At 49.4% G+C, this 25,617-nt stretch overlaps 1 protein-coding gene across 1 annotated transcript in view; it reads left to right on the top strand.

Annotated features, from left to right (window-relative positions):
- The first annotated feature begins 10,503 nt into the window (after positions 1–10,503).
- The window catches only part of CSF1R (colony stimulating factor 1 receptor), a 222,467-nt gene continuing 207,353 nt past the window's right edge, over positions 10,504–25,617 (top strand). The window contains exon 1 of the mRNA XM_063928516.1: positions 10,504–10,636. Within this exon, the coding sequence (XP_063784586.1) occupies positions 10,588–10,636 (49 nt within the window). The 5' untranslated portion in view covers positions 10,504–10,587. The remainder of the gene's footprint in view (positions 10,637–25,617) is intronic.

The following is a 25,617-nucleotide window of genomic DNA, read 5'->3' as shown; positions in this document are numbered from 1 at the left end:
ATCCATTCTTTCCTACCAACAAGCGAGGTTCTGACAACAGAAACCACGCACCGCCACCATACCCCTAAACCAAACCGGCAACCACTGAAAACAGATCCTCAACAAAGATAGACAAGACTTCCTCAGCCAAATGCACCCCATCCTTCCTAAACAGGTAAAAATATCTAAACCTGATCCTAGAATGCCTAACCACAAACCCACCATTGGCTACCACCACCTTGGACACAGCAGAATTCAGCTTCTTTCTAGCCTCATCTAATGCCCTGCAATCTACCACTCCACGCCAAACCAATCTAGGTACAATCTCAGACCAAACCACAGTACAGGACGGCCAAGCCCTCATAATGCGCAGTATGTCATGGATGATGTCAAAGCGCAGCTGCAGCGTGGACACCTTCCCCAAATCATTACCTCCAAGATTAATTACCAAAATCCTAGGTAACCCAAAAAGCCGCACCTGACCAAGCAGCTTGACTTCATATCCCTCCACAACATACCCCGCACACCAATCCAACGGACACCTGCACGCCCGACCAAAGACGGAGCCCCGTCTGAAAGCATCAATTCAGCCGCCCAATACACAAAGGAGTGTCCGACCACCCAGACCTCCAAAACATCAATTACCACACCTACAAATTGAGGGGAAAATAGAACAAAAGTTCAAATCTGAGGTACAAATATAGGTCAAAGCCTAGGCAACGGAAAGGCATGCAATAACTTTAATAGAGGATCTGCCAAAAAGAAAAATAGTGTCTGGAAATTTCCATAAAAACAAGCTTCAGGCCAATCGAAGCGACAAAAAGAAACAGGAAGAGCCATGATAAAATAACAAACAAGGGGGAGGGGAGGGGAGGATGGGAAAAAACAGGTGAACTCGGCTGGAGGTGAAACTTAAAAACCTGTTGAGGAACTCATAATTGAAAAGCCAATTAGCCGAATTAAGAATGAGTAGGCCAGAGTCAGTCCGTCAGTACAGGTAAAAAATTGTTAAAGAACTCCAGAACCCCACTGCCAACAGTGGCGAGTAGCTAATCCCCGAGTAGGGAGGACAGGGGGAGACTAAGAAGACGTGAAACACCACAGACGAAAACAGGCAAAAAAAAAGCAAGAAACATGAACCAGAATGAACAAAAACAGCAAAACTACCGAGGGAGTGACCGAATGTAACGCTTATAACTGGCCGACCGCCATCGGCCCAAAGCCTTAATTTCATCCACAGAGCGGCGAGCAAATGAGGCAGAGGTGGCAGCCCCAATCCTAAATGAGTGAGTGCCGAAGTCCCCGGGAGAAAACCCCAAACCAGCCAGACAGCACCGGAGCATCCAGCCAAACTGATATTTGGTCAGCGGCAAACCATCCGCATGTAGAAGCCATGGCCCCCAGGAGGATGGCTGTACCTCTACATACATGTTCGCCAAAGCCACCGGACATACCTGGTCGTCCCTTGAGGGCACCATCGTGACCCAACGACCTTGACCCAATTGTTCCGTTTTGGACCTGCGCAGTCTGCATACGAAGGACCTCTCTCCCGTGACAACATCAGAACGCAACATGGTCGCATTAGTCCGTTTGAACGAAGCCACCAATTCCGACACCTGAAACGCTCCATGGTATGCCATGGAAAATGCCAATCGAAATAAAAGCGCCTCAAAACCGGACACCGCCACCTCTACAACCACTCCCAAGATGGAAGATAGCAGGGAGCTATCAATGGGATGCATTTTATCAGAAGGAACGGGCGCCAGTTAAAAGGAAATCCTTCATGTAGTCTGGAATACCTCGCAAGTTGGAGAAAAAGGAAATCCCCGCAAGGTAACGAGAAACCGTTGCTCTCGACCGACCATCCAATAAGAGTTTCCAAACAAATGACGGCAAAAGCGAACAACTGGTCTCACCTCGAGGCCCTTGAGCACGGGAGAACTCTTCCCACTCCGTCCGGGCCCGTTGGTACATCTGTAAAGTGGCTGGGGCAAGCGAATTTGCAGCCAAACCTTCTAATCTGGCACGATAACCTGCCAAACAGAAGAGGGGCAGGGCAAACCAACCGGATCAGCCTCCAGAACCAACACACAAAACTGATCCCATTGACCCCTAGATAAGGTGTCGGTGATTGCGTTATCCACACCGGGAACATGCCGAGCTTGAAACAGCACATTGTGCTGCATGTAAAGCAGCACTGCCTTAGCTCGCTGGTTATTAATGGCATGCACCATGCCCAGGTTGTTGCACCTGAAAATTATGCTGCGATCGCTAAGCTGTTCGCCCCACACTTCCAAAGCCACTAATATAGTGAACAACTCGAGCAGCCAAGAGGTCCTTCGTGAGACTCCTCTGCTGCCAACTTGCAGGCCAAGGAGCAACACACCAAGAACTGTTCAGGGATCATCCAAAACCCGAAGATCCCGCGGCGTTGGTGAAAAGCTGCAGCTCGCAGTTGTCGACGGACAGGGCCAACCAAATCCTAACACCATTAAAATCTGCTAAAAATGCTACCCAAACAGACAGGTCTCTCTGTATCTCAGAAGAAAGGCGAAAAAAATAATGCGGCTTGGCAACCCCGGCCGTGGCACGCTCGAGCTTGCGTCAAAATACCCTCCCCATGGGAATAACGTGACAAAGTTCATCAGGCCCAACAGAGATTGTTAATCCTACCTTAATCCTACCTTAATCCTACTTAATCCTACCTGAGCACAGCGCAATCGCATCCCAAAGCTTCGCCACCTTGTCCTGTGGCAAACGACAAGCCCCTGCCACAGTATCGATTTCTATACCCAAAAACGACAGGCATGTATGCGGCCCTTCGGTCTTGTCCTCCGCCACCGGTACCCCAAAATGCCAGAAAAGAGCACGCATGGAAAACAACAATCTGCTGCAACGCATAGAACCCGCGGGGCTCACGCAAAGAAAATCGTCGAGATAGTGGACTATACCCCGACCGCCGCAGGAAAACTCTACATACCAGTGCAGGGAAGTGCTGAAATGCTCAAAAAATGCGCAGGAAACAGAGCATCCCATTGGCAGGCATTTATCCACAAAATAATCCCGGCCCACTCGGAACCCAAGGTACCGAAATTAATCCGGTTGTAAAGGGAGCAAGCGGAAAGCAGACTCCACATCTATCTTAGCCATGAGGGCCCCGGGGGCCATGCGCCCGTACCAAGCAAAGCGCTTCATCAGACGACTGATACCCCACCGAGCAATGCTCAGGAGGTATCGCATCATTAACAGAGGCCCCCAACGGGTAAGACAGATGCTGAATCAGCCAAAACCTGCCAGGAGCTTTCTTGGGAACATCCCCCATGGGGGAGATGATCAAGTTTTCCAAAGAAGCTCGTGAAAAGGGGCCCGCCATCCTCCCTAGCCTAACCTCCCGCTAAACTTTTTCCCGAAGAACCTCAGGAAAAACTCGAGCCGACTGCAAATTTTTGGGGCAACTAACAACCACCTCCCTTTCAACTGGCAGGCGAAAACCTGAAAACAAGAAATCGGCATCAACCCGGTTCGGATACCACTCCAACCATTTGGCCATGGCTGCCAAACGGACAGTGGTGGGGGCCCTATTTAGGGACAATGCTGCCAACCTGCTCGGGCGGTGCTTTACTACCGGGCTTGGAACCCCGCTTCCCCGAGCGGAAGCAATTGGAAGCGGGATGTGTCACGTTACAATACAAGCTGAGGTGTCGAAAATGACACCGCTGTCCCAGAGAGCAAGACTTGCCTTGCCTTTTGACTGAGACGTAAAAGTTGATCACGCCGCTCCACCCGTGCGCCGCGCCGGCAGATTATCAGCCTAAAAGTGCAATGTGCCCGAGGATGCCGTTTGCGCTTCAGGTGGCACTGTACGCACCTCCTTACTTCCCTGCGCTGACCTCGTAATATCTAACCAGACTTCCACATCCTTACAGCCGAAGTCCATCACCTCCAAGCAATCGTGCTTACGCCTGAACTCCTCATCAGGAACCCGCCATTCAGTACCTTTGTACTTGCGCTGCATCTCATGTACTAAATGAATATACCTAATGATATTCAAATATTCGCCCGGCCGATCCTCCAAATAGCAAGCCGCAAACACGCAGAAACCGGCTAGCCAATTATCATAAGACCTGAAGGCTTCAACCCCAATACCACCCTCCGCCTTCACCTCGCGAAAAGCCTTCTTAGCCTCATCGGTGAGGGTGAACATGTCTACATACTCACCCCTGCGTATCTGCTTCCGACAGCTATCACGAAGACCCCGCAGCACCTTCGTGTAGTCACAGCGTACCAGATGAACCTCGACTAGTAACAGAAACCGCCCCGGACTCACCATCCAACCTGGAGGGATCACCCTGCGTTGACCCCGCCACTGACAAAAGGAGCGCATCCTCATCGGCGTCCCCGCTGGCATCATTTGAACCACCTGCAACAGAGGAGAAAAACACCGGAGCCGAAGCACCGCTCACAGAAAACAAAGGGTTAGATAAAGCAGCAGTACCCGCCACAACTGGAGCAGCTGGGGGTTCCCCGGAACCAAGCATCGCCACAGCTGCACCGATGTCCTGGCAAGCCCTCAGCAACTGCGCCACAGCGTCCCCAGAAGTAGCCGTCCGAGAGGACAAGCCACTGGAGCCGGCCGAAGTGGATGGACCAACCTGAGCCATGGCCACCGCTAATGGTGACAAAGCGGAGGCCATCGCCGCCATGGTCGATGCCAACACAGAGGGGTCAACAGTAGAGCCCGACATAACATCCGCGGCTCCTGGCGCAACCCCCCCAGAGTCGGCAGCACCGTCGGCCCTGCAGCCAACAGCCTGCCCGCTAGCGTGCCCATCCTCAAGCCTGTGCCAAGCACTACCCTTCACAGGGAGGAAACTGCTGGCTCAGTATCACCAGCCTGGTCAGAGGCTCAATTCCCGCTAAACCCCGCCTGCACCTCCCACGTGACTGCCCCCTACTGAAATGGTGCCCCCCCCGCACCTGTCCCCCCTGCCGAGGCTGGCGCGCTGCCACCTGCAACAATGGCAGCAGCACGTGCCACACGGCTGCCCGGAGCAGTACCTTCCAGCCGGCCGGGGACCGCACACTGCACCGGCTGGGAAGAGAGAGGAGGCCTCATGTGAGCGGCAGTCAGGCTCTGCGCTCCCGCTGCAACCGCCGCCGATGAGGGCTGAGCGCTAGCAGGCCATAGACTCGCCGCGTCAGCCCCCTGCCGGCCACCCCCACCAGACTGCGGGAGCCTCCTGGTAGCGGCCGCCGGGGGGACCCGAGATCGAGCGTGTTCTGTACCTGCCGCTCCAGACACCCGCCGTCCACCCCCTCCCTCATGTACTGGGTGTCCGGGAAGGGGAGCTACAAGCGGCGGCGAGGAAGCACCAGCCGCCGCCGGAGGGGACCCAGAACGAGTGGGCCTTGGACCCGCCACAACAGACCCCTGCTGCCCGCCCCCTCCCCAACGTACTGGGCGTCCGGGAAGGGGAGCCACACGCGGCGGTGAGGAAGCAGCAGTGGCAGGAATCCGCTGTGCAGCGTGTCCTCTTCGGCTACCGCCGCGGCCCACAGGCAAGGGAACCACAGACAGAGCCTTACTGCCCCCAGCACTAGTCTCTGGAGCCCGAAAACGGACTGGGATCCGGGGGGAAACACTGCGGGCGGTTAGGCATGCTGGCCACCACAGGACTGAAGGAGTAAGGAGTAATGTGTAGTGCAATTAACTGTAATGAGCTGAAGAACTGAGTGCAGTTAATTAACCCCACAGACAATGCTCCTACCTGGCAAAAATCTTCTAGAAAAGAGGCTGACCTAACTGTCAGCTCCCTTACAACAACTCAGGGACCACCCCTACCCTCTGCACCCATAGGGCCACTAAAAACCTGATGTTTCCCTGGTCCGCCCCCAGCCCCATTTGTGAAGAGAAAACGGATTAGGAGATATATATAATTTTTTTACAGAGGCGTTACTGTGAAATTCTTAAATATGTGATGTTATATACGGTCAAGTCACATTATTATGACCACTTCCTACATTTGACGTCGGCAGCGCGTAGCCCATGAAGTACGTCACGTTTAGTGCGCTGGCTTGGTGGGTATATAAGATGTGCGATAGGCCTCTGCATACATATCACTCATTGCTGTCATGGGTAAAAGGGGAGAGTTATCAGAGTTGCAAAAAGGGATGATTATCGGCTATTGGGCAAAGGGTGGCAGTATTTCTGAAACAACGCAGTTTGTGGAATAGTCGCGTGCTGCTGCGGTGAAGGTGTATTGTGACTGGACAAATTATTTATTATTATTATTTATTAACAGATTCTTATATAGCGCAGCATATTCCGTTGCGCTTTACAATTAGAGAAAAATGGCACCATTGCAAATAACCAACGTGGAAACTGCGGCGCACCACATGCCATTAATGTGAGAGGTGAACGTCGGTTAGGAAGGTGCATGAGGGCCGACCAACACGCCACAGTGGAGCAGCCCCCCAGTAATAATGTCCCCCAGTAGTTTGCCCCCAGTAGATGCCCCCCAGTAATAATGTCCCCCAGCAGTTTGCCCCCAGTAGATGCCCCCCAGTAATAATGTCCCCCAGCAGTTTGCCCCCAGTAGATGCCCCCCAGTAATGATGTCCTCCAGTAGTTTGCCCCCAGTAGTAATGCCCCCTAGGACGTTGCCCCCAATAGACGACCCCCCAATAGTAATGCCCCCAGTAGCTGCCCCCCAGTAATAATGCCCCCAGTAGCTGCCCCCAATAGATGACCCCCCAGTAGTAATGCCCCCAGTAGATGCCCCCCAGTAATAATGCCCCCAGTAGATGGCCCCCAGTAAAAATGTCCCCCAGTAGCTGCCCCCAATAGATGACCCCCCAGTAGTAATGCCCCCAGTAGATGCCCCCCAGTAATAATGCCCCCAGTAGAAATGTCCCTCATTAGGTGCCCCCAATAATAATGCCCCCAGTAGGTGCCTCCCAGTAATAATGCCCCCAGTAGATGGCCCACAGTAAAAATGTCCCTCATTAGGTGCCCCCAATAGATGACCCCCCAGTAGTGATGCCCCCAGTAGATGCCCCCAGATATAATGCCCCCAGCAGTAATGCCCCCAGTAGTAATGCCCCCAGTAAAAATGTCCCTCATTAGGTGCCCCCAATAGATGACCCCCCAGTATTAATGCCCCCAGTAGGTGCCCCCAGTAATAATGCCCCCAGTAGATGGCCCCCAGTAAACATGTCCCCCAGTAGCTGCCCCCAATAGATGACCCCCCCAGTACTGATGCCCCCAGATATAATGCCCCCAGATATAATGCCCCCAGTAGTAATGCCCCCCCCCCAGTAGTAATGCCCCTTGTTGATGCCCCCCCCAGTAGTAATGTCCCCCCGTAGTTTGCCCCCGCTGCATTAAGGAAGAAAAAAAACATACTTACCGAGCCCCGTTCCCGTGCCGCTGCAGTCCTCCTCCTCCCTGGGCGTCCGCTCCTCAGTCAGCACTATGAGAGAGACGTCATGACTGACGTCTCTCCCATAGCGCACGCCGCACAGTGACAGCGTCGGAAGCCGGAGCTCAGTACTAAGCTCCTGCCTCCGGCTGCCGCTGTGCACAGAGACGGGCGCCCGCTGGTAACACAATCTCAGCGGGCGCCCGTCATCTCCCTGTGCGGCGCCGGGGGAGCGCAGGGGGAGAACGGGGACGGAGGCCAGAAATGACAGGGGGGGCACGGGCCCGAGTGCCCCCCCCTGGATCCGCCACTGAGCAGAGCTGTCAGTTGACTCACGCCAGGCATCTCCTGCTGCATGGCACATGGAGGCAAGATGTATGAGGTCCTAGGGGGCATTACTACTGGGGGCAAACTACTGGAGGACATCATTACTGGGGGGCATCTACTGGGGGCAAACTGCTGGGGGACATTATTACTGGGGGGCATCTACTGGGGGCAAACTACTGGGGGACATTATTACTGGGGGGCACCTACTGGGGCAAACTGCTGGGGGACATTATTACTGGGTGGCATCTACTGGGGGCAAACTACTGGGGGACATTATTACTGGGGGCCAACTACAAAGGTGCTAACTACTGGGGGCATACTACAGGAGGGCATTACTACTGGCGGCTTAACTACAGGGGAATTACTACTTGGGGGCTAAACTACAGGGGGGCATAACTACAAGGGCCAAACTACTGGGGGATAACTACAGGGCCAAACTATTGGGGACATTACTACTGGAGGCTAAACTATAAGGGGGGCATAACTACAGGGGCTAAACTACAATGAGGCAAACTACAGGGGGGCATTACTACTGGTGGCTAAACTAGTGGGGGCATTACCACTGGAAGGCTAAACTAAAGGGGGGGGGTAAACTACTGGGGTCATAACTGCAGGGGCATTACCACTGGGAGCATAATGACTGGGGGCATTACTACAGGCAACATTACTACTGGGGGCAATACGGGCATTGCATAAGGGGCACCACTACTATGGGGTCTATATAAGGGGCACTACCAGTACAGTGGACATTGTATAATGAGCGCTACAACTGTGGGCATTGTATAAGAAGCGCCACCTCACATGCACCGAAGCCGCACGCAAATGTACTTGTCCCTTCCATGGTGCCCCCCCTATCATTTTCTTCTGGATCCGCCCCTGGCTCTGCTAATGTCGGGTGCCTATTTTTGATGAAAATACATCTTATTTGTATTGCTATGTGACTAGGATGCACAATCAACTTCTGCTGATTAAAATGATATGCGGCATGCCTATATACTGTGTGCGACTGTGGCTGTATCTGCATACGAAATGCTACACACAGAATATAGACATGCTGCATATCATTTTAATCAGCAGAAGTTGATTGTGTCCCTAGGCATATCAAATGCCCTAGGCAATTGCCTAGTTTGCCTATGCCTAGGGCCGGCTCTGGTCATAATAATGTGACTCGACCGTGTATAATGTAACAGCATATAATAGCAGATATAAAAATTCCCTATGCGGATAGGGCTTTGTCTGTTACTTTGCTCCTAGCTAGTTTTGCCTTTCAGTTTATTCTTTATTTCTCTACTTTATGCAAAACGCAACCATTAGGGATTTTTTTGTCTTTTTTTTATAGTTTCTTATTACTGGATTTAGCCAGAGACAGCTCTGGTCATTCTTAAATGGATAAAACAAGGTGGGCAGCTAACAAGATATATGGCAAATAAATTACTAAATTTACATTCAAAGTACATTCCTTCATCCTTCTCAGATTGGCTCCCTTGTCCCTCACACACTGCAGATGATCTCACCAAATAGTATGCACAAATTACAGCGTATTGCAATATTACTACATACCGACTCAGCACAAACAAACATTGTTCAGTCTGTGACTTATGTTGTAATAAATCTGTTAGTAATCAGGACACAGTGGTTGTTGCATGCTTCTTTACTGCAGTCTGCAGGAAAACGAATAACTAGGGATGTCCATCGACCATTGATGATTTAAAATTATCAATGGTCTGTGACCAATGGTGAATACTTTTACTATCCATGGGAAAAACCAGATGGTTTCCCACCATTGATACTACAGAGCTCCAGATTTTTTTCTCTCGCCAAGTGTTGGCATACAGTGCTTAGCTCCGTCCCCGACACCCGCTAAGCCCCACCCCTGGGCTCTGATTGGCCCACAGTTCATTTAACACTAATGTAGGGGTGATCATCGGTGGGTAAAACCATCAATGGTTCCCTTACAGATGGCTCTACTGCAATCCACTCAAGTAACAAATAGAACAGAAAAACACAGCGATGGCATACCTCCCAACATTGTTAAAAACGAAGTCGGGAGCCACGCCTCACAAATTCGTCCCTGAGGGGACATGCCCAGCGCTCTGTGAGCTGCTGGCATGCCCCCAGTCCCTTTGAATCCCGAGAAGAGACGCTATGTGCATGTGCACAGCGTCTATTCACTGCTACTCTGTTGTGCAGGGCAGTGAGTGACGGGGAGCCACCCAAGTGCCCCCCCTCCCCCACTGCGGGACACTGAAAGCTGCTGCTGGGACAGCGGGACGGTGCAAATAAAAATGGACCGCAAAACTCGGGACAGTTGGGAGGTATGGTGATGGGCCCAATCTAATATACTCATATGCATATTGAGGGTGGAAGAATAACCTGGGATTGGCAATCACCACCCTGCAATATGCTGGCTATGAAACCATAAATGGGTCCTATAAATGTTTGCATCTCTTGCTGTGTGAAATTATTTTCAAGCCACCTGAATTATCCACAGACCAGGTTGGTGTAGTTGGGAATCACTGCTTTATCATTCTGCCAACCCCTCTTTGGTGTATAGTAGAGCACAGAGAGATGGGACGTACACTATAAGCATTGTCTCCATTACTGTGCACTTTGCTCTGTTCCCCTGACACCCAGTATGTAGAGGCTGTCTCTCTTTTGTGTTAAGTTTAGCTGTCAATTTCCACATCTGTGGTGAGCAATTTGGAAAACAGAAGTTCCTGGACAAAAGACATGTGTCAGTAATAGAGATCTGCACATCACTCTGGTCTCTCTGCCAAGCTGCACGTTTTACTTACTGTACTTACAGTATCTCCTATCACACTGCTCTGGATAACGACGGCTGGCCCAACTGCAGGACACAATGGTCACAGCAGCACTGACCCTGCTGGTCCTAACAAGTGTCAGATATGGTGAGTTTCTAACCTTTATACGTCTCCTGTCCTGGATGTATGCATCCAATTATTGTTGACGTTTTTGAACACAGTGTGGAGGGCCTGATTCTGAGATAGACCAAGGGGAAATGACCACAGACCTTGCAGATATCTGCAAACTGCGCATGTGCCGCTCAATGTATGCACGCAGGGTCGGGGACTGAACGTATGGAAAAAAATGATCTGTCCATCAACGGAGCTCTGTCTCCTTTAGACAAGTGTATACAGGCAGCGACCATGTGGATACACGGAGCCAATCAGTCTTGTGACATTATACACCAACTTCCGTGCTCATTCACATCGCAAGGGCAAAGATGGGGCACCTGTGTCCAATGGAATGTTTGCACCCAGAGGGGGGGTGGGCACAAATTCCAATACTAATAATGGCGGCTGTGGATGGGAAAACAGTGGCGAGTCGGCCATCAGCAGGAAGATAGATGGGTAATAGCGATAGGCGGCACATACTTGCATTAGTATAATGTGCAGATGCAGCTGAATCAGGCCCTGGGAGAGCTTTTAGCCACCGTCCTGCAGATTTGATCTGCCAGTAGTCTTTTTAAAGCAAGAATTGGCCGAACCATGAAACATATGGCTGAATAACCAGATTTCAGTGTGATCTGATTGTATTGGCTTGCATATAATGCCCAGAACTAAAGAAATCTGATCAGCGGTTGATCCGTTGTAGCATGAATGTGAGTCATCAGGTGATTAGGAAATAAAAGATACATTGAACCATCTGGATCTATGCAATGGGGGACAACACTTGCGTGATAAGTGTTCATGGATGTGATCATCCCGTATCACATCTACCCACACAGAGTCTAGACCTGCTAAACCATAATAACTTGTTGGGCAATCACTGAAATAATCCTGTAAGTATACTGTACATCCTTGTGTTATAATTAACAATGGGAACATTTATTGCATAAAAAAGTTACCAGACAGCAGTCAATAAACAAGTTATTGTTGCTTCACTTGTTTCAGGATTGCCCTGTATCTAACTATAAGCCCTAAGCATCATGGGTGACTGTAGCAGGGAACAGTGGTTCTATACAAATGCATTGGGGCGATTCTCCAGAAAGTGAACATAAAGTTCCATGTATCACACACTTTTCATTTTTTTTACTTTTAAACTGGTCTCTTAAGAAATTGTTGTTGCATGAAAACGTAATTGTTTGGTAGCAATGCCTTACCATATAACTGAAGACCCACTAAAATCTTGGTATTTTGGAGAAGTATGTCGTTTGAATTTGTGTAACTGTCCCGTGCATCACGGAGAATTGCCCATTGCAAGTTTACAACAGGTATTTATAATACACACAAATGATAACTATATAAAGATATATTGGCTAAAATTGCTGGTTGATCATATCATACAACCATTTAAGAACCTAGCAATCTGGTGGACCTTTATGCAATAGGTAGCATCTATCCTTGTGTGCCAATGCCTGTTTCCCTATAGATTGTAAGCTTGCGAGCAGGGCCTTCCTACCTCTATGTCTGTCTGTTTTTGCCCAGTTTTGTTCTATTACTGTTGTTCTAATTGTAAAGCGCAAACAGAATATGCTGCGCTATATATAAAACTGTTAATAAATAAATAAATAAATAAAAGTAGAAGTATGAAATACTGTATTGTTAGCAAAAATATATTTGTTGGTTACAATCGTCAAAGAACAGTTGATTGACTATAGTTGAAAATAATAACCCTTCAGTTCTACTGGACTCATTTTGTCATAATGGTACATATAGTTTCATAGCTTGTCATGTTTCCCAGTACTGAGCAATTGTATTCTTAGAGTTTATTGGGATATTTTGACAATTCATAGGACTGCGCAAAAATAGTTTCCTATAGGGACGGACTGGTACCGTGAAGCAGCCCTGGGAGACTCAGCCTGTACTATACAGTAATTCAGTTGCTTATTGCAAATCGTGAATGAACTTTATTTTCTTTCTGTAGAATAGACCATGGTTACTGTAACTAGCCTTAGAAAAACACAAACATTATTGCACAAACATGTTCTCCAGATTTCATTCAATTTGAAGTGGATACCCGGGAGTCACCTCCAGTTACTCCGAGAATGGCTGGAAAATCATAAGATTCTGAAACTTATGCGGAAATGGTATTTCATGCAAGGGAAATTTGCATTCCTTACTGAGGGTCTACACTTAAGATTTATTCTTGTTATGCGTGATGCTAAATTGCAGGAGATACCAGGCAGCACTCAGGCTTGCTATCTAATTGTATAGAGATCGCTGTAAAGAGCCCCATACACTAGAACGATAATGTCCAATTACTAACGATTTCGACCTTTCGGTCCGATATATCGGATAAAAAGTGTCAAATCGGATGTGTTTTCCATCCGATCCAATCTGATGCGCGTTCCCGTGAGTGTCGGATCGGAGCCCCTAGGTCGCAAGTGCTGCACTCGTGATATATCCTAATCGCATGGAATCGTATGGAAAAAAGGTGTGTTTTTTTGTGCCTGCGGTATATCGTAGGAAGTTTGACTTGGCAGTCTCAGGACACTCCCGTCAGCGGCAGCAGCAGCAGCATCATCAGCAGCAGCAGCGACGCAGCAGGAGAAGGAGAGCACATCGGTTTGATTGGATTTCATTGCCACAAGTATGTATTTAATCCACACTGACCACCAATATCACTATCCACCTAGCACACTGTCCACCAATGTATATCACAACGTCCACCAATGTAATCACACAGTCCACCAATGTAATCACAACGTCCACCAATGTAATCACACAGTCCACCAATGTAATCACACTGTCCACTAATGTAATCACACAGTCCACCAATGTAATCACACTGTCCACTAATGTAATCACACAGTCCACCAATGTATATCACACTGTCCACCAATGTAATCACACTGACCACCAATGTATATCACACTGTCCACCAATGTATATCACACTGTCCACCAATGTAATCACACAGTCCACCAATGTAATCACACTGTCCACTAATGTAATCACACAGTCCACCAATGTATATCACACTGTCCACCAATGTAATCACACTGACCACCAATGTATATCACACTGTCCACTAATGTAATCACACAGTCCACCAATGTATATCACACTGTCCACCAATGTAATCACACAGTCCACCAATGTAATCACACTGTCCACTAATGTAATCACACAGTCCACCAATGTATATCACACTGTCCACCAATGTAATCACACTGACCACCAATGTATATCACACTGTCCACCAATGTAATCACACTGACCACCAATGTATATCACACTGTCCACCAATTGTGGCCGGAGCGAGGCTCCAGCCCACGTGGAAAATGGCCACCACAGCACTGAAGGGGCTAACCCCTAGTGCCCGGCGCCATTATATGGACAATGGGCGCTTGGCGTCACTGTTAAACGTACTTACGGCGCTGGGCGCGGACTGTTTAAAAGTTGTTTAATGATGTGTTTTAACATGTCATATGTAGTGCTCTGTGCACAATTGCAGGAATGCATGTTTAACTGTATCTATTTTATATTCAAGATATGGTCAGCTGTATCTTAAGGGGGAAAATGCACTTACTATAAATGTCTGAATAATCATCTCCTGTCAGTAGGAAGTGGCATGCTAATGGCCCTGTCCTAGCAGAGAGGTGTGAATGACAATACCTTTTGATGTGTAAGTCCCTTAGGGAGAGGTGCTAATCACGGGGGATCTGGGCTTGCCTGGAGATGTGAATGAGACAGAAACATTTGTATTTTGAAGCTATGTGATAAATTTATCAATAGTGAATGTTAATCTGATACCAAACGTCTGTGTCACAGGAAGGAGGATATTGTTTTATTGCACTTATATCCTTGTAAAATGTGATTTATTGGTATTTTGTAAAATAACCTGATTGGTTGGAGAAGACAGGGAGGGCTTACCCCCCTGTGATACTGTGTGGAAAATTGACATAAAAAGGAGATCTGCGTGCCTCCAGATTTGTAGTTGTACCATCTTTATTCTGCTGAAACATCTGATTGTATGCTGTTGCCCCTAGCAATAGGGAGGAGCCTTTTTAAAGGTTATTATCATTGATCAAATAAACATCATTGCCTCAAGAAGACTGCTTCATCTTGTGACCTACAGGGTTAGGCCAAACCTAGCCCCGTCCTCCGGCTGTCCAGGGAAGCACCTAACGTCTCCAAGTTCCGCCTTCCGCCAGCTACCGGTAGCGGCCTAGCAAGTGGCTAGTGGGGATTCGTCAACACCACACAGGTGTGGTAAGGCAGTGCGTCGGCACATACAGAGCAGAACCGTGGTTCCAAACGCCACGGCAGGTTAGGAGTTTGGTGGTGGCAGCAAAACCCGCCCACAACGCAGTGGGTGGAGTCAGTAACAGGCGGTTACTGACGGTAAGCGGGAATCCCCTATGTGGTCAGGCCTCGTGTGACTTGACCTTCCATTCTGTGCGCAGCCAACGGGACGCGAAAGCGGCGAGTGCTTTCGTACGGGACCGTCCTGTCACACCAATGTAATCACACTGTCCACTAATGTAATCACACAGTCCACCAATGTAATCACACTGACCACCAATGTATATCACACTGTCCACCAATGTAATCACACTGACCACCAATGTATATCACACTGTCCACCAATGTATATCACACTGACCACCAATGTAATCACACTGTGCACCAATGTAATCACACTGTCCACCAATGTAATCACACTGTCCACCAATGTATATCACACTGTTCACCAATGTATTCTGAATTATTGTTCACATTTTATTCATTCCTGTGGGCCCAAAGTCATTTTAAAACCCCCTAATGGCCATGTGTTTTAAAAGGCACTGTACCCCAATGCTGCAGCTTGTGTTTCTGTGTCCCCAAAGTAATTTTAACCCCCTAATGGCCATATGTTTTCACCGCTACTGTACCCCAATGCTGCACCTTGTGTTTCTTTGTCCTCAAAGTCATTTTAACCGCCTAATGGCCATGTGTTTTCACCGCCACTGTACCCCAATGCTAAATTTTGTGTTTCTGTGTCCCCAAAGTCATTTTAACCCCCTAATGGCAATGTGTTTTTACCGCCACTGTACCCAAATGCTGCACCATTGATGTTTGTGTAATGAGGAAACTATTTTCAAAAAACACCTGTATTTTAACACCTTATATTATCTAGTGATGTGCACCGGAAATTTTTCGGGTTTTGTGTTTTAGTTTTAGATTCGGTTCGGCGGCCGTGTTTTGGATTCACACGCGTTTTGGCAAAACCTCCCTGAAAATTGTTTGTCGGATTCGGGTGTGTTTTGGATTCGGGTGTTTTTTTTACAAAAACTCCTCAAAAACAGCTTAAATCATAGAATTTGGGGGTCATTTTTTATCCCATAGTATTATTAACCTCAATAACCATAATTTCCACTCATTTCCAGTCTATTCTGAACACCTCACAATATTATTTTTAGTCCTAAAATTTGCACCGAAGTCGCTGGATGACTAAGCTAAGCGACCCAAGTGGCCGACACAAACACCTGGCCCATCTAGGAGTGGCACTGCAGTGTCAGACAGGATGGAAGATTTAAAAAATAGTCCCCAAACAGCACATGATGCAAAGAAAAAAAGAGGTGCACCAAGGTCGCTGGATGGCTAAGCTAAGCGACCCAAGTGGCCGACACAAACACCTGGCCCATCTAGGAGTGGCACTGCAGTGTCAGACAGGATGGCACTTTAAAAAATAGTCCCCAAACAGCACATGATGCAAAGAAAAATGAAAGAAAAAAGAGGTGCAAGATGGAATTGTCCTTGGGCCCTCCCACCCACCCTTATGTTGTATAAACAGGACATGCACACTTTAACAAACCCATCATTTCAGTGACAGGGTCTGCCACAAGACTGTGACTGAAATGACTGGTTGGTTTGGGCTCCCACCAAAAAAGAAGCAATCAATCTCTCCTTGCCCAAACTGGCTCTACAGAGGCAAGATGTCCACCTCCTCCTCATCGTCCGATTCCTCACCCAGTGGCGTAACTACTGCCCCCGCAGTCCTCGCGGTGGCTTGGGGGTGAGGGGCTGCGGGGGCGCCACTGATTACAGCAGACTGACATGCGGACGAGCGCCCGCATGTCAGACTGCTTTCTCCTTCCCGCCGCCGCTTGTTGGAGGGACACGGACGGCACAGCGTGTGCCTCTCCTGTGTCCCTCCTGCATCATCTCCGGCGGCCGCGGGTCTAATAGGGGGAAGTGCCGTCCGTGAGCTCTAATTGGCTCACGGACGGCACTTCCCCCTATTAGACCCGCGGCCGCCGGAGATGATGCAGCAGGAGGGACACAGGAGAGGCACACGCTGTGCCGTCCGTGTCCCTCCAATAAGCGGCGGCGGCGGCGACACTGGGAGGAATATCTGGCACTGGGGGGGGGATGTCTGGCACTGGGGCATATATGGCACTGGGGGGGAGATGGCTGGCACTAGGGGGGATATCTGGCACTGGGGCATATATGGCACTGGGGGGGGGATGTCTGGCACTGGGGGGGATATCTGGCACTGGGGTGGGGGATGTCTGGCACTGGGGCGTATATGGCACTGGGGGGGGGGATGTCTGGCACTGGGGGGGGGATATCTGGCACTGGGGCATATATGGCACTGGGGGGGGGGATGTCTGGCACTGGGGGGGGATATCTGGCACTGGGGCATATATGGCACTGGGGGGGAGATGTCTGGCACTAGGGGGGAAATCTGGCACTGGGGCATATATGGCACTGGGGGGGGGGATATCTGGCACCGGGGGGGGGGGGGGGGTTGTCTGGCACTGGGGGGGATATCTGGCACTGGGGGGGGGGGTGTCTGGCACTGGGGCATATATGGCACTGGGGGGGATGTCTGGCACTGGGGCATATATGGCACTGGGGGGGGATGTCTGGCACTGGGGGGGATATCTGGCACTGGGGGGGGATGTCTGGCACTGGGGCATATATGGCACTGGGGGGGGATGTCTGGCACTGGGGGGGATGTCTGGCACTAGGGGGGATATCTGGCACTGGGGGAATATCTGGCACTGGGGGCACATGTGGCACTGGGGGGAATATATGGCACTGGCGGCATATCTGGCACGGGGGGAATATCTGGCACTGGGGGCATATGTGGCACTGGGGGGGCATATGTGGCACTGGGGGCATATGTGGCACTGGGGGGGGGGGTATATGTGTACCTGGCACATGGGGGGGGCTATATTTGGCACCGGGGGCATGTGAGTACCTGGCACCGTGGGGGAATATCTGGCACTGGGGTCATATGTGGCACTGGGAGCACAGCCCTAGCAACAAGGACTACCTCCTAGCAACGAGCATGACACCCAGTGCATGAAACACCTGACAACGAGCATGACACCCAGTGCATGAAACACCTGGCAACGAGCATGACACCCAGTGCATGAAACCCCTGACAACGAGAAGGTAATTGAAAAGTAATTAGAAGCCTTACTGTAGGACTTAATGTGTAATGGGCATTACGGTGTGTGGCATAATGTATCACGGACATTGCGGTGTGTGTCATAATGTGTCACAGGCATTACGGTGTATGGTATACTATATAGCGGGCATTGTGATATGTGGTATAATGTCTCAGGGTCATTGCAGTGTGTGGCATAATGTATCACGGACATTGCGGTGTGTGTCATAATGTGTCAGGCATTACGGTGTGTGGTATACTATATCACGGGCATTGTGGTATGTGGTATAATGTCTCAGGGTCATTGCAGTGTGGCATAATACATAACGGGCATTGCGGTGTGTGGCATAGGGTATAACGGGCAGGGCATTGCGGTATGTGTCACAGGCATTACGGTGTATGGTATACTATATCACGGGCATTGTGGTATAATGTCTCAAGGTCATTGCGGTGTGTGTCATAATGTGTCACAGGCATTGTATGTGCTATAATGTATCAGGGGCATTGCAGTGTATAGCATAATGTATAACGGGCATTGCGATTCCTGTCATAATGTGTCGGGGGCATTACGGTGTGTGGCATAATGTGTCACAGGCATTACGGTGTGTGGCATAATGTGTCACAGGCATTACGGTGTGTGGCATAATGTGTCGGGGGCATTATGGTGTGTGGCATAATGTGTCATGTGCATTATTGTGTGTGGAATAATGTCTAAGGGCCATTGCAGTATGTGGCATAATGTATACTGGGCATTACTATAAGGAGGAAAAATGACAAATAATGTAAGGGGCATGAATCAGGATTATTTTTCTTTCCTGTGGTGGCTAACGTCTGGGCGTGCAGGTTGCAAAACTGGGGTATAAGGTAGTCTTTTCCTGCAATACCACGCCCCTTTATGAGAAACCACGCCCATTCCAACAAAACCACGCCCCTTTTTTTGCACCCTCTTTTTCCTGCCAGTATACATGCCTACTTGGATGCGGTCACTCATATAATCCTCCACCATTCTTTCAATGGTGACAGAATCATATGCAGTGACAGTAGACGACATGTCAGTAATCGTTGGCAGGTCTTTCAGTCCGGACCAGATGTCAGCACTCGCTCCAGACTGCCCTGCATCACCGCCAGCAGGTGGGCTCGGAATTCTTAGCCTTTTCCTTGCAACCCCAGTTGTGGGAGAATGTGAAGGAGGAGATGTTGACGGGTCACGTTCCGCTTGACTTGACAATTTTCTCACCAGCAGGTCTTTGAACCTCTGCAGACTTGTGTCTGCCGGAAAGAGAGATACAACGTAGGTTTTAAATCTAGGATCGAGCACGGTGGCCAAAATGTAGTGCTCTGATTTCAACAAATTGACCACCCGTGAATCCTGGTTAAGCGAATTAAGGGCTCCATCCACAAGTCCCACATGCCTAACGGAATCGCTCTGTTATAGCTCCTCCTTCAGTCTCTCCAGCTTCTTCTGCAAAAGCCTGATGAGGGGAATGACCTGACTCAGGCTGGCAGTGTCTGAACTGACTTCACGTGTGGCAGGTTCAAAGGGTTGCAGAACCTTGCACAACATTGAAATCATTCTCCACTGCGCTTGAGTCAGGTGCATTCCCCCTCCTTTGCCTATATCATAGGCAGCTGTATGGGCATGACTGTCCTTTATCTGCTCCTCCATCCTCTGAAGCATATAGAGGGTTGAATTCCACCTCGTTACCACCTCTTGCTTCAGATGATGGCGGGTCAGGTTCAGGAGTGTATGCTGGTGCTCCAGTCTTCGGCATGCGGTGGCTGAATGCCGAAAGTGGCCCGCAATTCTTCGGGCCACCGACAGCATCTCTTGCACGCCCCTGTCGTTTTTTAAATAATTTTGCAACACCAAATTCAATGTATGTGCAAAACATGAGACGTGATGGAATTTGCCCACATGTAATGGACGCACAATATTGGTGGCGTTGTCCGATGTCACAATTGGGGTAAGCCATTCTGTGATGATGTTCCTCAGTTTCCGTAATAGGTTGTCAGCTGTGTGCCTCTTATGGAAAGCGGTGATACAAAGCGTAGCCTGCCTAGGAACGAGTTGGCGTTTGCGAGATGCTGCTACTGGTGCCGCCGCTGCTGTTCTTGCTGCGGGAGGCAATACATCTACCCAGTGGGCTGTCACAGTCATATAGTCCTGAGTCTGCCCTGCTCCACTTGTCCACATGTCCGTGGTTAAGTGGACATTGGGTACAACTGCATTTTTTAGGACACTGGTGACTCTTTTTCTGACGTCTGTGTACATTCTCGGTATCGCCTGCCTAGAGAAGTGGAACCTAGATGGTATTTGGTACCGGGGACACACTAACTCAATAAATTGTCTAATTTCCTGTGAATTAACGGTGGATACCGGACACACGTTTAACACCACCCAGGCTGCCAAGGCCTGAGTTATCTGCTTTGCAGCAGGATGACTGCTGTGATATTTCATCTTCCTCGCAAAGGACTGTTGGACAGTCAATTGCTTACTGGAAGTAGTACAAGTGGTCTTCCGACTTCCCCTCTGGGACAGAGCCGGCCCTAGCCAATTTGATGCCCTAGGCAAAAATTTTGTTGGTGCCCCCTAACAGATAATCCCACCAACAATCTTAGTGTTTATACACAAACACCGAAAATAACTTGGTTTATTGCTTTTTTTTTTTTTATTGTTAAACACGTGTTAAATACCCAAAATATACCAAAACAGTATAAATAGAAAGGAACCAAACAGAGCAATATAAATACCTCCAAATGAACTATAAAAATAAGAATTTACTCACCGGTAATTCTATTTCTCGTAGTCCGTAGTGGATGCTGGGAACTCCGTAAGGACCATGAGGAATAGACGGGCTCCGCAGGAGACTGGGCACTCTAAAAGAAAGATTTAGTATCTGGTGTGCACTGGCTCCTCCCTCTATGCCCCTCCTCCAGACCTCAGTTAGGGAAACTGTGCCCGGAAGAGCTGACATTACAAGGAAAGGATTTGGAATCCAGGGTAAGACTCATACCAGCCACACCAATCACACAGTAGAACTCGTGATAACTATACCCAGTTAACAGTATGAACAACAACTGAGCCTCAGTAACAGATGGCTCAGAACAATAACCCTATAGTTAAGCAATAACTATATACATGTATTGCAGAGAGTCCGCACTTGGGACGGGCGCCCAGCATCCACTACAGACTACGAGAAATAGAATTACCGGTGAGTAAATTCTTATTTACTCTGACGTCCTAGTGGATGCTGGGAACTCCGTAAGGACCATGGGGATTATACCAAAGCTCCCAAACGGGCGGGAGAGTGCGGATGACTCTGCAGCACCGAATGAGCAAAGGCAAGGTCCTCCTCAGCCAGGGTATCAAACTTGTAGAACTTAGCAAATGTGTTTGAACCTGACCAAGTAGCAGCTCGGCAAAGCTGTAAAGCCGAAACCCTTCGGGCAGCCGCCCAAGAAGAGCCCACCTTCCTTGTGGAATAGGCTTTTACCAATTTAGGATGCGGTAACCCTGCCGCAGAATGAGCTTGCTGAATCGTGTTACAGATCCAGCGCGCAATAGTTTGCTTTGAAGCCGGAGCACCCAGTTTGTTGGGTGCATGCAGGATAAACAGCGAGTCAGTTTTCCTGACTCCAGCCGTCCTGGCTACATAGATTTTCAAAGCCCTGACTACGTCCAGCAACTTGGAAGCCTCCAAGTCCCGAGTAGCCGCAGGCACCACAATAGGTTGGTTCAAATGAAACGCTGATACCACCTTTGGGAGAAATTGGGGACGAGTCCTCAATTCTGCCCTGTCCATATGGAAGATCAGATACGGGCTTTTACATGACAAAGCCGCCAATTCTGACACACGCCTAGCTGAAGCCAAGGCCAACAGCATGACCACCTTCCACGTGAGATACTTTAGCTCCATGGTCTTAAGTGGCTCAAACCAGTGTGATTTCAGGAAATCCAACACAACGTTAAGATCCCAAGGTGCCACTGGAGGCACAAAAGGGGGCTGAATATGCAGCACTCCCTTAACAAACGCCTGAACTTCAGGCAGTGAAGCCAGTTCTTTTTGAAAGAAAATAGATAGGGCCGAAATCTGGACCTTTATGGATCCTAATTTTAGGCCCATAGTCACTCCTGACTGTAGGAAGTGCAGGAATCGACCCAGCTGGAATTCCTCTGTAGGGGCCTTCCTGGCCTCACACCAAGCAACATATTTTTGTCATATACGGTGATAATGTTTTGCTGTCACATCTTTCCTAGCCTTTATCAGCGTAGGAATAACTTCATCCGGAATGCCCTTTTCCGCTAGGATCCGACGTTCAACCGCCATGCCGTCAAACGCAGCCGCGTAAGTCTTGGAACAGACAGGGCCCCTGCTGTAACAGGTCCTGTCTGAGAGGCAGAGGCCATGGGTCCTCTGAGATCATTTCTTGTAGTTCTGGGTACCAAGTTCTTCTTGGCCAATCCGGAACGATGAGTATAGTTCTTACTCCTCTCTTTCTTACTATCCTCAGTACTTTGGGTATGAGAGGAAGAGGAGGGAACACATAAACCGACTGGTACACCCACGGTGTCACTAGTGCGTCCACAGCTATCGCCTGAGGGTCCCGTGACCTGGCGCAATATTTTTTAGCTTTTTGTTGAGGCGGGACGCCATCATGTCCACCTGTGGCAGTTCCCAACGGTTTACAATCTGTGTGAAGACTTCTTGATGAAGTCCCCACTCTCCCGGGTGGAGTTCGTGCCTGCTGAGGAAGTCTGCTTCCCAGTTGTCCACTCCCGGAATGAACACTGCTGACAGTGCTAGCACGTGATTCTCCGCCCATCGAAGAATCCTTGTGGCTTCTGCCATTGCCATCCTGCTTCTTGTGCCGCCCTGGCGGTTTACATGGGTGACCGCCGTGATGTTGTCTGACTGAATCAGTACAGATTGGTTTTGAAGCAGGGGCTCTGCTTGACTCAGGGCGTTGTAGATGGCCCTTAGTTCCAATATATTTATGTGTAGAGAAGTCTCCAGACTTGACCACTGTCCTTGGAAGTTTCTTCCCTGAGTGACTGCCCCCCATCCTCGGAGGCTTGCATCTGTGGTCACCAGGACCCAGTCCTGTATGCTGAATCTGCATCCTTCGAGAAGATGAGTACTCTGCAGCCACCACAGCAGAGACACCCTGGCCCTTGGGGACAGGGTGATCAACCGATGCATCTGAAGATGCGATCCGGACCATTTGTCCAACAGATCCCACTGAAAGATCCTTGCATGGAACCTGCCGAAGGGAATTGCTTCGTAAGAAGCCACCATCTTTCCCAGGACTCGCGTGCAGTGATGCACCGACACCTGTTTTGGTTTCAGGAGGTCCCTGACCAGAGATGACAATTCCTGGGCCTTCTCCTCCGGGAGAAACACCTTCTTCTGATCTGTGTCCAGAATCATTCCCAGGAAAGCAGACGCGTCGTAGGGATCAGCTGCGACTTTGGGATATTCCGAATCCAGCCGTGCTGTTGCAACACTTCCTGAGAGAGTGCTACGCTGACCAACAGCTGCTCTTTGGACCTCGCCTTTATGAGGAGATCGTCCAAGTACGGTATAATTATAACTCCCTTTCTTTGAAGGAGTATCATCATTTTGGCCATTACCTTGGTAAATATTCTCGGAGCCGTGGAGAGACCAAACGCCAACGTCTGGAATTGGTAATGACAGTTCTGTACCACAAACCTGAGGTACTCCTGGTGAGGTGGGAAAATGGGGACATGCAAGTAAGCATCCTTGATGTCCAGCGACACCATAAAATCCCCCTCTTCCAGGCTTGCAATAACCGCCCTGATCGATTCCATTTTGAACTTGAACTTCTTTATATAAGTGTTCAAGGATTTTAAATTCAGGATGGGTCTCACCGAACCATCCGGTTTCGGTACCACAAACATTGTGGAATAGTAAACCCTGCCCTGTTGAAGGAGAGGGACCTTGATTATCACCTGCTGGAGGTACAGCTTGTGAATTGCCGCCAGTACTACCTCCCTTTCCCTGGGAGCAGCTGGCAAGGCTGATTTGAGGTAAGGGCGAGGGGGAGTCGCTTCGAACTCCAGCTTGTATCCCTGAGATACAATTTGTACAGCCCAGAGATCCACTTGTGAGCGAAAACCCACTGGTTGCTGAAGTTTCGGAGACGCGCCCCCACCGCACCTGGCTCCGCCTGTGGAGCCCCAATGTCATGCGGTGGACTTAGTGGAAGCTGCCTGGTGCAGCTTCTTTCCTCTACCCTTGCCTCTGGCCAGAAAGGATGCTCCTCAGACCCGCTTGCTTTTCTGAGGCCGAAAGGACTGCATTTGATAATACGGTGCTTTCTTAGGCTGTGAGGGAACCTGAGGTAAAAAAGTCGACTTCCCAGCAGTTGCTGTGGATACGAGGTCCGAGAGACCGTCCCCAAACAATTCCTCACCCTTATAAGGCAAAACCTCCATGTGTTTTTTTAGAATCAGCATCACCTGTCCACTGCCGAGTCCATAATACTCTCCTGGCAGAAATGGACATTGCATTCATTCTAGATGCCAGCAGGCAAATGTCCCTCTGTGCATCCCGCATATATAAGACAACGTCTTTTATATGTTCGATGGTTAGCAAAACAGTATCCCTGTCGAGGGAATCAATGTTGTCTGACAGGGTATCAGTCCATGCTGCTGCAGCACTACACATCCAGGCTGAAGCAATAGCAGGTCTCAGTAGAGTACCAGAGTGTGTATACACAGACTTCAGGATAGCTTCCTGCTTTCTATCCGCAGGATCCTTTAGGGCGGCCGTATCCTGAGACGGCAGTGCCACCCTTTTAGATAAGCGTGTTAGCGCCTTGTCCACCCTAGGGGATGTTTCCCAACGTAACCTATCCGTTGGCGGGAAAGGGTACGCCATCAGTAACCTCTTAGAAATCACTAGTTTCTTATCAGGGGAACTCCACGCTTCTTCACACAAATCATTTAATTCATCAGATGGGGGAAAAGTCACTGGCTGCTTTTTCTCCCCAAACATAATACCCCTCTTGGTGGTAACCGGGTTAATATCAGAAATGTGCAATACATCTTTCATTGCAGTAATCATGCATCGAATGGCTTTTGTAGACTGTACATTTGTCTCATCCTCATCTACACTGGAGTCAGACTCCGTGTCGACATCTGTGTCTACCATCAGAGCTAGCGGGCGTTTATGAGCCCCTGACGGCTTCTGAGTCGCCTGGGCAGGCGCGGGCTGAGACCCCGGCTGTCCCAAGGCTGCTGCGTCATCGAACCTTTTATGTAAGGAGTTGACACTGTCGGTTAAGACCTTCCACATATCTAGCTGAGGTCTGGAGGAGGGGCATAGAGGGAGGAGCCAGTGCACACCAGATAGTACCTAATCTTTCTTTTAGAGTGCCCAGTCTCCTGCGGAGCCCGTCTATTCCCCATGGTCCTTACGGAGTTCCCAGCATCCACTAGGACGTCAGAGAAATATATATATATATATATATATATTATATCTCTCTCATCCAAAGGTATAGCACTTCTGGTGACTTCTGG

The sequence above is a fragment of the Pseudophryne corroboree genome, chromosome 6 (genome assembly GCF_028390025.1).
Source record: "Pseudophryne corroboree isolate aPseCor3 chromosome 6, aPseCor3.hap2, whole genome shotgun sequence".
In the NCBI taxonomy this organism is placed as follows: Eukaryota; Metazoa; Chordata; class Amphibia; order Anura; family Myobatrachidae; genus Pseudophryne; species Pseudophryne corroboree.
Note: the sequence above shows the minus strand (reverse complement) of the source record. Positions and strands in the feature narration are given on the sequence as shown.